Source organism: Formica exsecta, unplaced genomic scaffold (genome assembly GCF_003651465.1).
Source record: "Formica exsecta isolate Colony F162 unplaced genomic scaffold, ASM365146v1 scaffold72, whole genome shotgun sequence".
Lineage (NCBI taxonomy): Eukaryota > Metazoa > Arthropoda > Insecta > Hymenoptera > Formicidae > Formica > Formica exsecta.
The window spans coordinates 4,482,327-4,497,150 of record NW_021853485.1 but is presented as its reverse complement, the minus strand read 5'-3'; the positions used below and the strand labels follow the sequence as shown (position 1 = coordinate 4,497,150).

The following is a 14,824-nucleotide window of genomic DNA, read 5'->3' as shown; positions in this document are numbered from 1 at the left end:
TATATATATATATATTCACGTTACTCGCTTTTTTCCACTTTGGATGATTCGTTTGAGATTAACAATAGTAAAGAGTATAAATTTGTCTTAAAGCGCTTGTAACATTAATGTGGAAATTATGAGAAAAACCGTCTCTCTATTTATATCATATTGCAAAAAAATCTCCAAGTGTCTCTGTATATCATCGTCCACGAACGGAAACACGTCGCCGCCGCGAGCAGATGCAACAATGACAGGTATGTCGAAGCTTTGCTCTTTCTCGTATCGACAAGCAGCGCGGGAGAGAGTTTTCGAAATATCGCGATGAGCCCCGTTGAAATGAAATTTATAGAAAAACGGTTATCGGTACATAGGTCCCGATCAAACGCCGTAAACGTCCACTTCCGCCCAACGAAACTGATTCTACTTTGAAGTCCGAATCGCGCCGATCAACGGAAATAGGATACATCGATTCCGTATTTCGCAAGTAACACTTGTAGCGACGTACAACTCGCTCGCGTTCACGTTGGATTCTATCTTTGCATAAGGTTTATCGCTCAATCCCGCGGCAGTAATGCGATTTAACGAATGATATCTTCACGAACCTATTTATGATAAATAGCTTTCTTCCCATTCTACGTAAACATAAATTTTTATAGGTAAAAGATAGATTTGTGGGATATTTTACAAACATAAAAGATACTAAAAGAGAAATTTGTGATGATCTGTGTAACTTGCAGGCTCCGCGAGTGAATTAAATATTCTGAAAGCAAATTTACATAAGCATAGTGCATAGAACGATCTAACGTCACGGTACAAAATTCTGACAAGAATCTTTTTTATAAACTTTTACAGATAATCATTGTCCGACACCTCGAACGCTCTACAAACACATTCGACCGAGTCCCGACCTCTTTTGTTAGAAGAGAATACAAATGGAGTTCTTACCATGACGAGCATGTTGGCGGCAGTTGGCTCGACCTGCGTGCGAAAGTAATTGTGTGTGTCCACGATCTTCTGCCGTACCTTGCTGCTGCTGGTCCTTATTAAATCGACGGAGACACTGTCGCCATACAATCGTGGCGCTGAAAACAAAAAGAGAGACATCCTTCCAATAACTGACATCTGTCGCCGACGAGGGCCCAGCTCGGGCTTGTCACTCTTCTCTAGGACCGCTCATTTTCTCTTGCAGAGAACAAGAAGGAAAATCTTGACCAAGGAAAATGAAATGAAGCGCATCTTATAATCGAAGCAATGAGGTACGGATAGGGAAACGTGGTGCAATCGATAAAAAAAGATAAGAAAAATCAAAGTTAAATCAAATTTTTTCGCGTACGAGATACTTTATTTTCAACAAAATTTTAAAAAAGAACTGAAAAGTATGACACATATTAACGCTTTTTGAGATTACTAATTAAAGATCATTCAAGCTTACGCAAAGAAAAAATCTTTAATATATTATTCAAAATATCAAAATTAATTTTTCGGATACATAGCCTCGTATAAAAAAATTTTATTCTATAATTTTGCACAAAAATTTCTTTTTCGATTATTTCCTTTTGGTTTTTCGACCCATTCTGTATAACAATAAAAAAGATAAGGATATAACAGAGAATAGAAAAGTTTCAAAGTTACGTTTTGAAAAATATAGAAACGTAACATTTTCCTGGCCTCCACTATTCCAGGTTGCCAAAAAGATTAGCGATTTATCGTGAAACTATCGTTTGCGATTCTGATTGGAAATGCGAGTTCTGTGATTGGAGTGCTCTCCAACAGCAATGCCTCTCTTTCGGAATCGGCTTACGCGAGGGAAGAAACAACCCTTTTTCCAATCATTACGCGAATTCCATAATCGGAATTGAATTTCCTGCTCACTCGCGATGCATCGAAAATTTTCCGAATCGAAAACATTCACAATAGGATAATGACTCACGTGATTTCGAATATCCGAATAATTATACGATATACGTTCTTCAACTCTGATATAAAATTTAAAGAGTGATAGTCAAATTTAAACATCTTTTAAATCAGTGAAAGAGGGAATAATTCTTTGAAAGAGGCAAGGTACTATTTGAAGATAAATCGAGTGGTTTTAAACATAATATTTTTCTACGATCGCTTATACGACACTTTACGTTTATTTAAAAATATATACTCACTGGGCTTGCTTCTGTGGATTTTTCGTGGCACGGCAGCCGGCAGGGCCAGAGCTACTAAGACGATTATCCAGAGCCACTTCATTATTTTCGCCTGTAAGCTGAAACATGAAATGGAGCCCCATTCAATATTCCGAGTTCCTCTTGCATTGTTAACGATACAAGGAGCTGAGAAACAGCACGGTTGAACTTAGAGATTGCGTTAAATACATATTTAAAAAAAAGAAAAAGATTTGCAAAAGGTATTTTTTCGCTTTAAAAGTGATTAAATTTATACAAATGAATTAATCATTGATATAAATAACAGCTATTCTTTTTAAAAATAAAAAATTTAAGTAGAACGAGCTCTAGTCTAATTATTTCATTGGAGAAGAATTGACCTCAAATTGATCGCGAAAGTCGTAAACAAAGTCTGTATATAGTCTTTCATCCGCGATGTACGATTGTATCTCGATTGATCTTTTCCACCCGAATCGCTCGTTATTCGTTTCGTACTTTTCCGTGCAACGTGCCATGTACACGCGCGCAGCCCTGGTCGGGATTTCCACACCTGTGTGCGCGGCTCATTAATCACCATTCGTCTCGTCAACGGCAAATTTCATTATTTCTCGCCCGCGAAACTGTGTGTCCACGACGGGCGGGAGGAAGGTTGTGCCCCGTTATCAACTCTTCCCTTCTTCCAACCTTTCCCCGGCCACTATCAACTCCGGACAACACTGCCGCCGCTATCATCAATAGCACAGCATGCCCTTCACGGCGGTGAAACGTCAAAGGCAAATGGCACGTACGAAGACGGATTACGGTTGGAACCGTGTTTATTCGCGTCCGCGCGCAACAGAGCGAACGAGATCCGTTGATTTTTCCACAAATCGGTTGGCCGGCCAACAATAAAACGCCCGCAATGATACCCTGTTTCCGCGCCCTGTTCACGCGAATCTCGATTTAATCGAAAAATTTCGTGGTTGAAAAATTTGATTGCTTTCGCGTTCGAACGTCGATTGTTCGGAACTTCCGGAAACACGTTGTTAAACATTCAGTCGAGTGTTGAAGTTGCGTTATTAAACATCGCCGGAAAGCAATAACACATACACGCAACTGCTTTTTCCCTCCATCTTCTCTCTTTCTTGAATTATTTACTTTAATACTACTAACGTAGACATTTATAAATTTCGAAAAATTTAATTCTCTTGCTATAAATGTGAAGAATATAATTCATGTCAGTTACCGTATATATATTTTTATATCGACGGAAATAAAACATTCATAGAGACTCTATTCCATTGCGACGAGAAATATTTGAACTCGCTGAAATAATAATAGTTGAAGTTGCGTTATTAAACATCGCCGGAAAGCAATAACACATACACGCAACTGCTTTTTCCCTCCATCTTCTCTCTTCCTCGAATTATTTACTTTAATACTACTAACGTAGACATTTATAAATTTCGAAAAATTTAATTCTCTTGCTATAAATGTGAAGAATATAATTCATGTCAGTTACCGTATATATATCATATTTTTATATCGACGGGAATAAAACATTCATAGAGACTCTATTCCATTGCGACGAGAAATATTTGAACTCGCTGAAATAATAATATCAATATTAATCTCCGATTTGATCCATAATACACGTTCCATCGTCAAATTCGGGAAAATGGCAGGAACGCATCTGCGTATAGTCAAGTCGCATTTCTTTTAAATACGCGTTTTCCAGCCTCTTTATGTGATAAGACCGAAAGTCTTCTCCATCTTCGAATCTATCCGCCGTAAGGACTTCGAAGTACATCTAGAGTATCAAAGGTATGCAAAAATGTTCGACCAAGCTGAACGACGTCAAAGACACATTTTGTTTCCTCAGAGTCCTGTGCGCGTATTCTCCTATGTATGTGTGTCTGCCACTTTTTATTTTCCTTCTTAAAACATTCACCGTTTTTCGCGAGCGAAAGATATTTCGATTCTTCCTTCCTTCATCGCCCCTCCTCGTCTTTCTCAAACGAAGCGTATGCAAAACGGTTTAAGATAGACGATACATATGGATGCCCCAACGGCATGTTTCTCGCCTTGATTAGATTTTGATCGCTCAACCTTAAAATTGAAACGGAAAAGCGTAAATTTGCTCGTTCAATTTGACGATTTGAAAAAACAGGAGTATATTAAAATTGTAACAATATAAATGTTGAATCTGTTATAAATTTTATAATTTTATAATATATTTTTTATACACGCAATACTCGTATTATTATTATATACGTTTAATTTATATAATTTAATACTGAAAATATTTTGCAGTCCAACTTTGGTTTTTAAAGTATACAAATTATATCAAAAAATATCTGCACATTTCTAGATTCATTATATACAAAATATATAAAAATACATGTGAGAGAAAGAGAGAAAAAGAAAGAGAGAGAGAGAGAGAGCGAGCGAGAAAGCATGCTTTTTGAATATATTGTACGATCGTATACATAAAATTCAGCCGAATAAATGCTGACTCGGCAAACATCCCCAATGCATTAATATCTTACTTGGAATCCTCGTAAAGTACTATCGACTAGCGGCTTCTCCGGGGACTCCGGGAAACACTAATGCGAGCTGACCAAACATACGGAATTTGGCACAGGCTGTTACCGTTCACCACGACATGCTAAGCATATGGCGTGCAGATGCCCGACTTGTAATAACTGTTCGCAATTTCGTCGAACATTGGCTAGTTGCACATATTTGAGAAACAACGCGAATGCGATGAGTTTCTCTCAATATGGAAATCTCGGGAAAACGATTTTCGCAATAGTTTGCGATAATTTTGACGATAGTCTTTTAATTTACGATTTTTTAAGATCATTTTATATTATTTTATCTTCTATGCTTCTAAAATTCTCCCATTGTTTAGCGTTCAATTCTCGTATTTTGAACAAATTTTACTAGAAATGTCCAGTGTTTTTGCTTTTATCAAACAATATTAACGTACAAGCTTTGTTTTCTACACGAGTATAAATGAAAAAAAAAGTTTTATCAAACATTATATATATATATACATATGATATATTTTATACAATACATATATATGATTTATTGTTCTCTTACGTTATAGCTACAAATGTATTTTATGCGTGAAAGTGCGAATTAAATAATATTGAGATGAAAAAGTATTGTAAGAAATAAATACGTTACATAGCTGTAACAAATAAAGTTGTTATTTGCCATTTGTTACAAATTCTATAACTTACTCATAATGATGTTGTACGACATTGTTATGCTGCAATCAACAACAAATGCCATTATATAAATAAATTAAATTTTATATATATAATATTAAATTTTGATAAATTTAACTCTATTTAAAGCTTTTATACAAAAATTTTATATATAAATATTTGATAAATTTAACTTTCTCTATTTAATTTTTCTATTTAACTCAATACACACGCACATACATACACCATGTGTAAGGCGTTCTATGTCTGTGTTTTATTCCAGCAATCATGTATGACATACAGAGCACACTTGTCCTTTTGCTAAAGTGACATTTATGGCTCGCCCGAGGGTTAAAAGGGCAAAGAACCGTCATTTGTATTCCACATTTATTGCGCGTTTGATGCATCGCGATGCGGATAGATGTAGTTTATTCTAATGCAAGTGCAGTACGCCTTCACGTGACGCGGTACTAGGGAAGCTAGTAGTAAAAGTGAGAGAGGTCAGCCGTGTCCGACCACAACCGCCGTTTCTACTGAAATCATTCGCCTGAAATTCGCTTTCTGCTCAATTTATATACCTATCTACGCTATCTTTTTTTTTTTAATTTCTTTATTATTGTTTTTGTCATTGCTTGTGCAAATTTATCATCGAGTTTGAAATATTATAACAAATAAAAAATACCATACAAGTGCCATAAAATGTGTGCGAGACCGATTTTATATTGAAATCTCGAAAGTTTTACGAATCAATATTAATTTTTCTGTTAGTTATTCGAGCATAATTCTCGCAGTAATAGATGAGCGATAATGAAAACTTGATGAGACCAGCCGAGAGCCCAGAGACGCGGTTCTATTTTGCAGGATGGAGTCGGTTATCACAAGATACATTATTACGCCACGTGTTAGTCGAGGAATAAAGGGCACCGCGTCGCGTCTTTCAGTAAGAGTCAAAAGCGGCAGCTCGTCAATAATTCAGAGGAAATTTCCGACCGGGATAAGCCCGACGGGAGGCAACCGCATTTAATTTTGCGACAAAGTCGTACAAAGTATAGCGACATGACGACGCGCGCGCGTTGTCACGGCGTGAAACATGCAGAGCGCAATATCGGCCGCGTGTAAATTGCTCATAAATATTTTCACTTAATTTCGCTCGAATCAAGTCCGAATAACAGCGCGAGCCCTATGAGATTAATATCCGATTTATAATTAAAGTCGCAATCGCGAAGTAACCCGCCTTGGCCGGGAGATGATCCAATTTTTCCGAACGAAATGATACAATCCTAGGCGTAAGAGCGCGGCGATCTATTAACGAACGCGTTTATTAATGAACGCGACAAGCCTCGACAATATTTGTCTCGCGATCGCGAATATTTCCAAACGTAATGCAATTGTGACACAATCGTGATCGATGATAATATCGCCAATTATTCATATTTATACATTTATTCGTTAACGTAAATATGTAAAATCAATTCGCGCGTTTTCGAATACGAACGATTAAATTAATTAATAGAATTGGAATTTCAACGCGCAATATATAGAGGGCTATATACAATATATTTTATTATAAAATTTTAAAAATTAATTTTAAAACGGGAAAATTTTTTTTTATCGCGTAGAAAAAAAAGTTTAATAAAAAAAAAGTTGCAAGACATGCTGTTCATTAAATTCTATGTAATACCTTTGGTTATTTCTTCGAAATATTATAACAATTTTACTAAAATAATGATGATATAATGTCATACTTTGTAGAGCATTATAATTGAAATATTGTTATTATACAGTTATGTCGTTTGCTTCTCTCTCATCTCGAAACGAAAGTCGAATTACGGATTAGAAGACCGAGAGAACGATCCTCTTTGACTCTCCGTTGCGGTTGGAAACGGGAAACTTTATCGATAGTTTCGCATTCCCCGCCATTAAACGCGGTTCTCGCATTCAACTGAATCCCGAAGTATCTCACTAATGGGTACACTCGAGCTTTTGTGCGTTAAACTCCAAACGAATCGTCACCACATCGTCGCCGCTGCTAACGAACGGAGACATAAATCGAGCGTCATTCGACGTCACAAATACGGATTATACCTTTTTAACAAAAAAAAAAAAAAAAAAAAACATGAAATTGCACGCGTAATACGACCGCGATTTGAGCCAGCAGAAATGCAAAGGGCGTTCGATTACGAAGTATCGTATAACGTATATTGAAATATTATTTTGACGGTAAATATCAAAATTGTAAAACAATTTCACGGATATTTCTTTTTGTTCGAATGAAAATAATTTATATCCCGAATTATCCCTGCTTTGGAAATATTGAGTAACATGAAAAATAGATGAAAATACCATTTGCAAATTGGAAAAATGTATAATGATTGTATAATATGAACTTAAAAACACATCGCATGCATGGAAAAATATATGTAATATAGTTACTTAATAAAGTTTTTTTTTTAATATGGTTATTTAACGTTTATTAAAATGTATTTATATACGTGGGATACTTTAATTTTGTCACATGAACAATCATTCTCTCATTCTCATCTTTTTCTTCTCTTCTATCATAATTTCCATATAACAACTTATTAGATTAATATATTCGTTTCTGTAACGAGTTCGCACAACTCGACAGATTTCTTGTTAGTTTATATATCATGTGAATTAAGGCTGCCCTTAGGAAGAGAAATTCGATTTAGAATTCTCTTTCAAAGAATATAATTCCACTACTGATCGCGTTTCTTATTGGATACATAGTATTTCGCGGCATTATATTCACGTATTTTCCAACTCGGATTTCCGGCTCAAAACCGGCGAAGTAAATTGCAAATTTCCATTGTGCCGCGAAACACGATGATCAAACAGCCCGGTAGTGGCGCACATTCGACGGGGGCGTGTTGGTTTGAAACGTTTTCTAGAAGTACTCTCTCGTGCATATTCATGGTGGTTGGCTGAGCACTCGATCGATTACCAATAGACACCACGAGGACCAATATGGAAGCTAATTCCGGACGCGAAAATGTTGGCCACGAAATGGCCCGCACAAAGGCAGAGAAGTAAAATACACTACAAGTTAGTAGCAATAGAAGGCGTTACAAAATAAATCGACTGCAAGTGATAGTGTGTTGCTTGTAATGCATGAAGCGTAAAGGTAGCGGGATCAAGTTTCTAATTTATGTGCTTTACTTTAGACGCGATATTACATCATCAAAGCTTATAAATTATCAACTTAGTCTTAATTATGACATATAGAAAAATAGGAAGAGAGACAGAGAGTCTAGAGCGACAGAAAAATAAACCAAAAAAATAAATAAATAAATCAGACATTCTGAAAATAATATAAATCTACAAATTAAATTTGCCTGTAAGATTAGAGAGAGAAAAATGCACTCTATTTTTCTAAAGTATAAATATTATTTTTAAATAAAATAATTCTTTCTCCTCTCTCTCCTAAAAAAGTAGCATCACAGGCAAAAATATATCATTTCGGCTTATGCTTTAATAATTCATTCATCAGTTGTCGCGATTTTTCACATACAACATTACATATTTATTTCCAAAAATCAGAATAAATAGAATTTAAACGGATGCGGCTGGCGATACATAATGATTCTTTCATTTTAACGAACAAATGCATTCGTAACGTTCCATTTCCCTTTTAATGCAATGCGACGTATACTGTACGCGTAACGCGTGATGATTTTTGCACGAGTTCGACGCGACACAATGCACCGATGCACTCAGGCGCAACGTTTTCCCGTTGCATAAAGCGGATACGGGAGCAGATATTTCCCGGTGACCGGCTCATGTATATGCATCGCGACTGGATGCCCGTTTGGCTGTCAATATCAATGTCAACCGACCGTTCAAATTGTAACGATCGGTCCCTCAACGTCCAGGAGGAAGCTATGACACTCAAGGTTGACAATAATTTTTGCATTTCCGTTCCGTGTCTGCAATGCATAGCAATGAGATCCATTTAGATCTCGATGATCTCGAATCAGAAAAAATAGATAAATATCACATATATCTATATTAAAAGTTTTTCCATTTTATATTTTCAAATATAATTTAACGATACGTTAAAATTATAGGACGGAAGATAATCTTTTGAAAAGATACACATCTCCATAAAAAGTAGTTATCTAAGAGAAAATAAAATACGCGGATGGAAAGAACATTGTGATTTTTGCGCGCTTTGAATCAATTTGCTTTTTTTAATCTTTTGCTACTACTTGGCATCAAGATAAGGACGCGCCAATAAATATGTACGCAAACTTCCTAGGGTGAGGGAGGACAGGTCGCGGGACCAGCTTTTCCATCTCCGACCATCTCCCGCGTATACTTTCCGTCGAATTAATGGGTGCTCGCGCTACCGCGGGCGCATTTACCCGATATTTTACTCGTGCCCGAGCGCGATTGGAAAAAGTTTAGCGACGGCGTTTTTCCAATTGACGGACGACGGCAAGAAGAAACGGCCATCGGCGTCCATCGGCGGCTTCTAGTCGCTCGACAGCTCCGGTAAATTTCCGCCTTTCTACAGCGCGAAAGATTTTCGCCCCCGCAACGGAGGGTGAAATCGGAACGATCGGTGGCGACGCAAAAGAAGAACAATCTGCCTCATGATTGCGATCGTCTGCCGTACTTGTCCTTTATGGCTGCAAGAATTTTTCGCGCTTTGGATATTCTCGTGAATTTCAGAAAAGTGTTATCGAGAAATACGGGAATACATTCGGTAAAAGCGCCGAAAGCAATTTTTTCCTTTTCGCGCTGGATTTTTTTAATAAATAGAAATCAAATTTTTGTTTTCACATAAAGAAAACGTTGAAGTATAAATAATTTTTGTATCATACAACGAAAAGCTGACAATGAGAGGCAGTATACTTTATTATTATATATTTATTATACAAATATAAATTTAGAAATATCAATGCTAAATAAAATTATATTACTCATTCAATGCGCCGATAATAATGAAAGTTCAAGGTAAGAATTGATTATCAATAAGATATTTAATGTTAAAAATCTCTCTTTCGAGAAGACACGGAAGATGATGCTCGAATTAACTTTTGACTGTCGCAACAAAAAAAAACAATTCGTTTAGATGTACGCGGCAGCGCATCCAATGAAACGGCTGCACACGTGTTGGTCTCTGAGCTGTCAACAAAGCAACCAACGCACGCAACGGGAACACGCAACGATGGCGAATCTAGAAAAATCCGACATGGTATGGCAAATAACAGAAACAGAAATTGTTTTTATCCGATGCAATATATGCTCCAAATCACTACACATGTACACATCAAACGCACGATCTTCATATCCATTTATATCATATTGACTTTCAACATTTTTAAACTCGTTTTATCCCGTATTATTCCTTGTTATTACGAGATATTATTAAAAACTCTCCTGGGACTATTACTTTATGAACACGTTCCTAATTAGCGTTTGCGCGATCAAACTCGTTGGACAACATTTATCTTATATTTAGTACATTTATTATAGTATAAACTTTATTTACCTAATAAAGATCGATTCAATGATAAGCATAAAATAAGAATTAAATAGGAAATAAATGTATAATGAGAATAAGGATCATATACAGGGTGTAATTAAAATAAGGGGACAAACTTCGGGGGCGAGCTCCCTAAACATGAAAAAAAGTTCCTATCAACATATATCTGCAAATCCACTGTAAGATATAGTTCAAAATGTTTATAAATTAAATTTACTATTTACAATCGGAGCGATTGCTTGTCGGTACTTGTCTAACTTATCTATTTATTTGATCTATGACTATTTTCTTGTACAAGTATTATGTAATATGTATTGTAAAAATACATAGAGAAGTTGTACCGTAATAATTACAATAAATAGGTCGAAGGCAAAATTTTGTATCGAGAAACACTTATTCTTTCAATTATCGTTCATTTATTTTGATAATTAGCGCAATTGCAAACTATGGCAATGGGGAGGCTGCAAGACTCTACCAGGAATCTTTTCCAAACCGGCAACAACCCGTAAGATTTTTGCTGCATTGTATCAATGACTTATAATAAAAATAATAATATATATTAATAATAATAAAAATAATAATAAATATATTACTTTTTCATTTCTCATTAATAAACATTTGTTTCAGCTGTATCTCAGTAACAGTGGGTTTGCGGATATGTGTTGATATGTTTAATTTTTTTTATGTTTTGGTGTGAGAAGCTCGCCCCCAAAGTTTATCCCCTTATTTTAGTTATATCATGAAAGTTCAAGATAAGAATTGATTATCAATAAGATATTTAATGTTAAAAATCTCTCTTTCGAGAAGACACGGAAGATGATGCTCGAATTAACTTTTGACTGTCGCAACAAAAAAAAACAATTCGTTTAGATGTAATAAATCTGACATAATTTAGAATAACGGGTGCGAACAAACTGGAGGATTAGAGGCGTGGGAGAAATTTCCGCACCAGCTGACGATACACGGACGCTTAAATGGTGTTTCGTTGGCCCTGCACACAAACAGTGTTGAATGGATGTCCCATAAGCCCCATATACAATTTCGAATCCTCCAGGCTCACCGCAATGGCGCGGCAAATAGACCGAGATATCGCTCGTCCCTAAACTGCGATCAGAAAAGAGACAAAGAGAAAAAGAGAAAAAAAGTCGAGTATATTCCCGAAATATGTACACTATATCGAAATTTCGACAAATTATAAATGAGATAATATCGCGTTAAATCACGAAACGCATAAACTTATCGTCTATTATTTTTAATGATAAAGACCAATTATTTAACATGAGCCATTTCCACGTACAGAACTTATTGTTAGTCATAAAATGCGACATCCAAAAATATATTATTGCTTTGCCGATTTATGCGATTTGATTCCGATTAAATAAATTATATAAAATATATATTTCAACATATCATTAATTCAACATATCATTAATGCATAAGCTCGAAATTTATGATACGCAATCGATAAATATTAAAATAAATATATAACGATTTAATATACAAGATGTAATTAAAATAAGGGGACAAACTTCGGGGGCAAGCTTCTCACACCAAAAATATGAAAAAATTCAATTCACTATTTACAATCGGAGCGGATGCTTGTCAGTCCTTATCTAACTTATCTATTTATTTGATATGTGACTATTTTCTTGTACAAGTACTATGTAATGTATTGTGAAAATACAGAGAAGTTGTACCGTATAAATTACAATAAATAGGTCAAAGGCAAAATTTTGTGCATCGAGAAAAACTCATTCTTTCAATTATTGCTCATTTATTTTAATAGTTAGCGCAATGGCAAACTATTCATTTCGTGAAAAGGCAGACGTGATTTTTATGTATGATCGTACTAATGGCAATGATCGGGAGGCTGCAAGGCTCTACCAGGAATCTTTTCCAGACCAACAGCAACCAAGTATAAAATTTTTGCTGCATTGTATCAACGACTTGCAAAGACTGGCACGTAATAATAATAAAAATAATAATATATATTAATAATAATAAAAATAATAATAAGTTTATCCCCTTATTTTAGTTATATCCTGTATAACGACGCGTCCTTGTTTACATACTTGATGGTATGCCAGTGTGGCGTAGTGGGATACGCTTTATTGTAACAATTTGCCATCCAACTTAGAATTCCGTGTTTGCCGAATAGTTTGTAATTCCGGATCCACAGGGGGCTGCAGTCGCTATTCCTCCCACAATCGGCGACATCGGCGCTTTATCGCCACCCGCCTTCCTCCGTTCTCGTCGATTCGTGAATTCAATAGAGAAGGGATCGTAAGGGAAACGAGCGGGAAAAGAAGTCAACAATCCGTCCGCGTAATTGGATAACTCGAGGAGCGTTCGTATGGAATGGAGTTTTTGTCCGATATGCTGATCGTCGTGACTTGCTAGATACCGTCTTGGGTACCGTCTAACATAAGATGGGTATCGGGGACTCCCCGGAATTTTTGCATTTTGCATGTAGATCCAAAAGTTTCTTATACTTCTGGGGTAATTCCAGATTCTCGGATTCTGGAATCTCAAAGTTTGCATTCTGGGATCTTTAGGTTGACCACATTTTTTCCCTTTTTTTTTTTGCGTAAGAGACTGAAACGACAATAAAAGAAACTAAAGCATTTGCGCTAGATTTAAAAAAGAATGAAATTAGGACGCCTGGAGTTATTCTGATTCCTTTTTTTTTTACTATCAAGATGATATGATTGCCGTCCCAAATTTTTATTACTACATATTCGAGTATATATCACATAGCGTATAAAAGTGTCGCATGCTTCTTTGCATTATAAACATTATTAAAATAAATTATGATACGATGAAAAGAACAATACAGCTAATATTAACAGTGATATTTAACTTTAAACTTTATATATAAATATAAAGATTTAATAAAGCAAAAAATATTTAACATTTTAGTCGTATATTATAAAGTAAAATGAATATATAAAGTTGGATATAATTAAAATAAAATAAGCAGATTTAGGAAACTCTCATATTATTTTCCAGAAAGACTCAATATGTGAAGAAAGTATAATATAATAGTTGTATGTGCAAAAATACGATAGTATAAAATGAAAATGAATATCACATATTATATACTATATATTTTTTTGATCATGCATGATATACATATCACATATCATATCATATTTTTTAATCACATATATCAAATATCTGAATAATCAATAAATCTCTGTATGTGTCGTTCATTAATCCGTATGTGATAAAATAGATTTATGAAACTGTAATTATTTGTTAAATATTAATGAATTATAAAAGGCCGACGTCTTCGTCAAACTAATTTTAACGATGCGAAAGCATAATTATTTACTAAGTACTGATGAGCTATCAGAAACCGCAGTCTATATCTTTCTATCTCTTTCTTTTCGACTTTTAATTTTAACGTCTTAAACTTTGACATCCTGTAATCTACGACTCATTGACCTTTCAAATCCTTTATCCCCAAGGCACTATAACCGTACATAAATAATGAAAGGTTCGGTGAAAGAGAACGAGGTCAATCCATAATTTGCAAAATACATTTTCGACGGTATTCATATTTAAATTGATCCTTATAAATCATAGAGTTATCTCATTTTTGCACTAAAATTTTCACAGTTCTTGGTCATACAGTGTACTATAATAATATTCATCAACTGAGCATAATGATATTTGGACACGCGTCCGACATTCTATTGTCGACATCATGTGTAGAATTCTCTCTTTCTCTCTTTCTCTAGATATATATAATAAAATAGAAAACGACTTATCAAGAATAAATAATCAGAATCTCTCATATTTTTATCTCGGCAAAGTATATCACATTCAAAAAGACCAGCTTTCTTTCTAATTATCGGATATCCGTTCGCGATATAATAGTGTTCCAAAGATATCTCGAATGATTAATATCGAATCCAACAGTCTTTTATTCATGAAATTCTTCGAGTCACTTGTAAGGATCTCCACATTTTACCGCT

The 14,824-nt window shown here is 35.2% G+C and overlaps 1 protein-coding gene across 8 annotated transcripts in view; it reads right to left on the bottom strand.

Moving 5' to 3' along the window:
• LOC115243421 (cysteine-rich venom protein pseudechetoxin-like) overlaps nucleotides 1–14,824 on the bottom strand; it is a 65,953-nt gene that overhangs the window by 15,250 nt on the left and 35,879 nt on the right. For 7 of the 8 annotated variants that reach the window (XM_029820416.1, XM_029820408.1, XM_029820412.1 and 4 more), the window contains 2 exons: nucleotides 2,139–2,236; nucleotides 928–1,064 (listed from right to left, as the gene is read on the bottom strand). In XM_029820416.1, the coding sequence (XP_029676276.1) occupies nucleotides 928–1,064; nucleotides 2,139–2,220 (219 nt within the window). In that variant the 5' untranslated portion in view covers nucleotides 2,221–2,236. Of the gene's footprint in view, nucleotides 1–927; nucleotides 1,065–2,138; nucleotides 2,237–3,360; nucleotides 3,380–14,824 lie in introns of those variants that run through there. The other variant, XM_029820415.1, reaches the window with a different exon arrangement.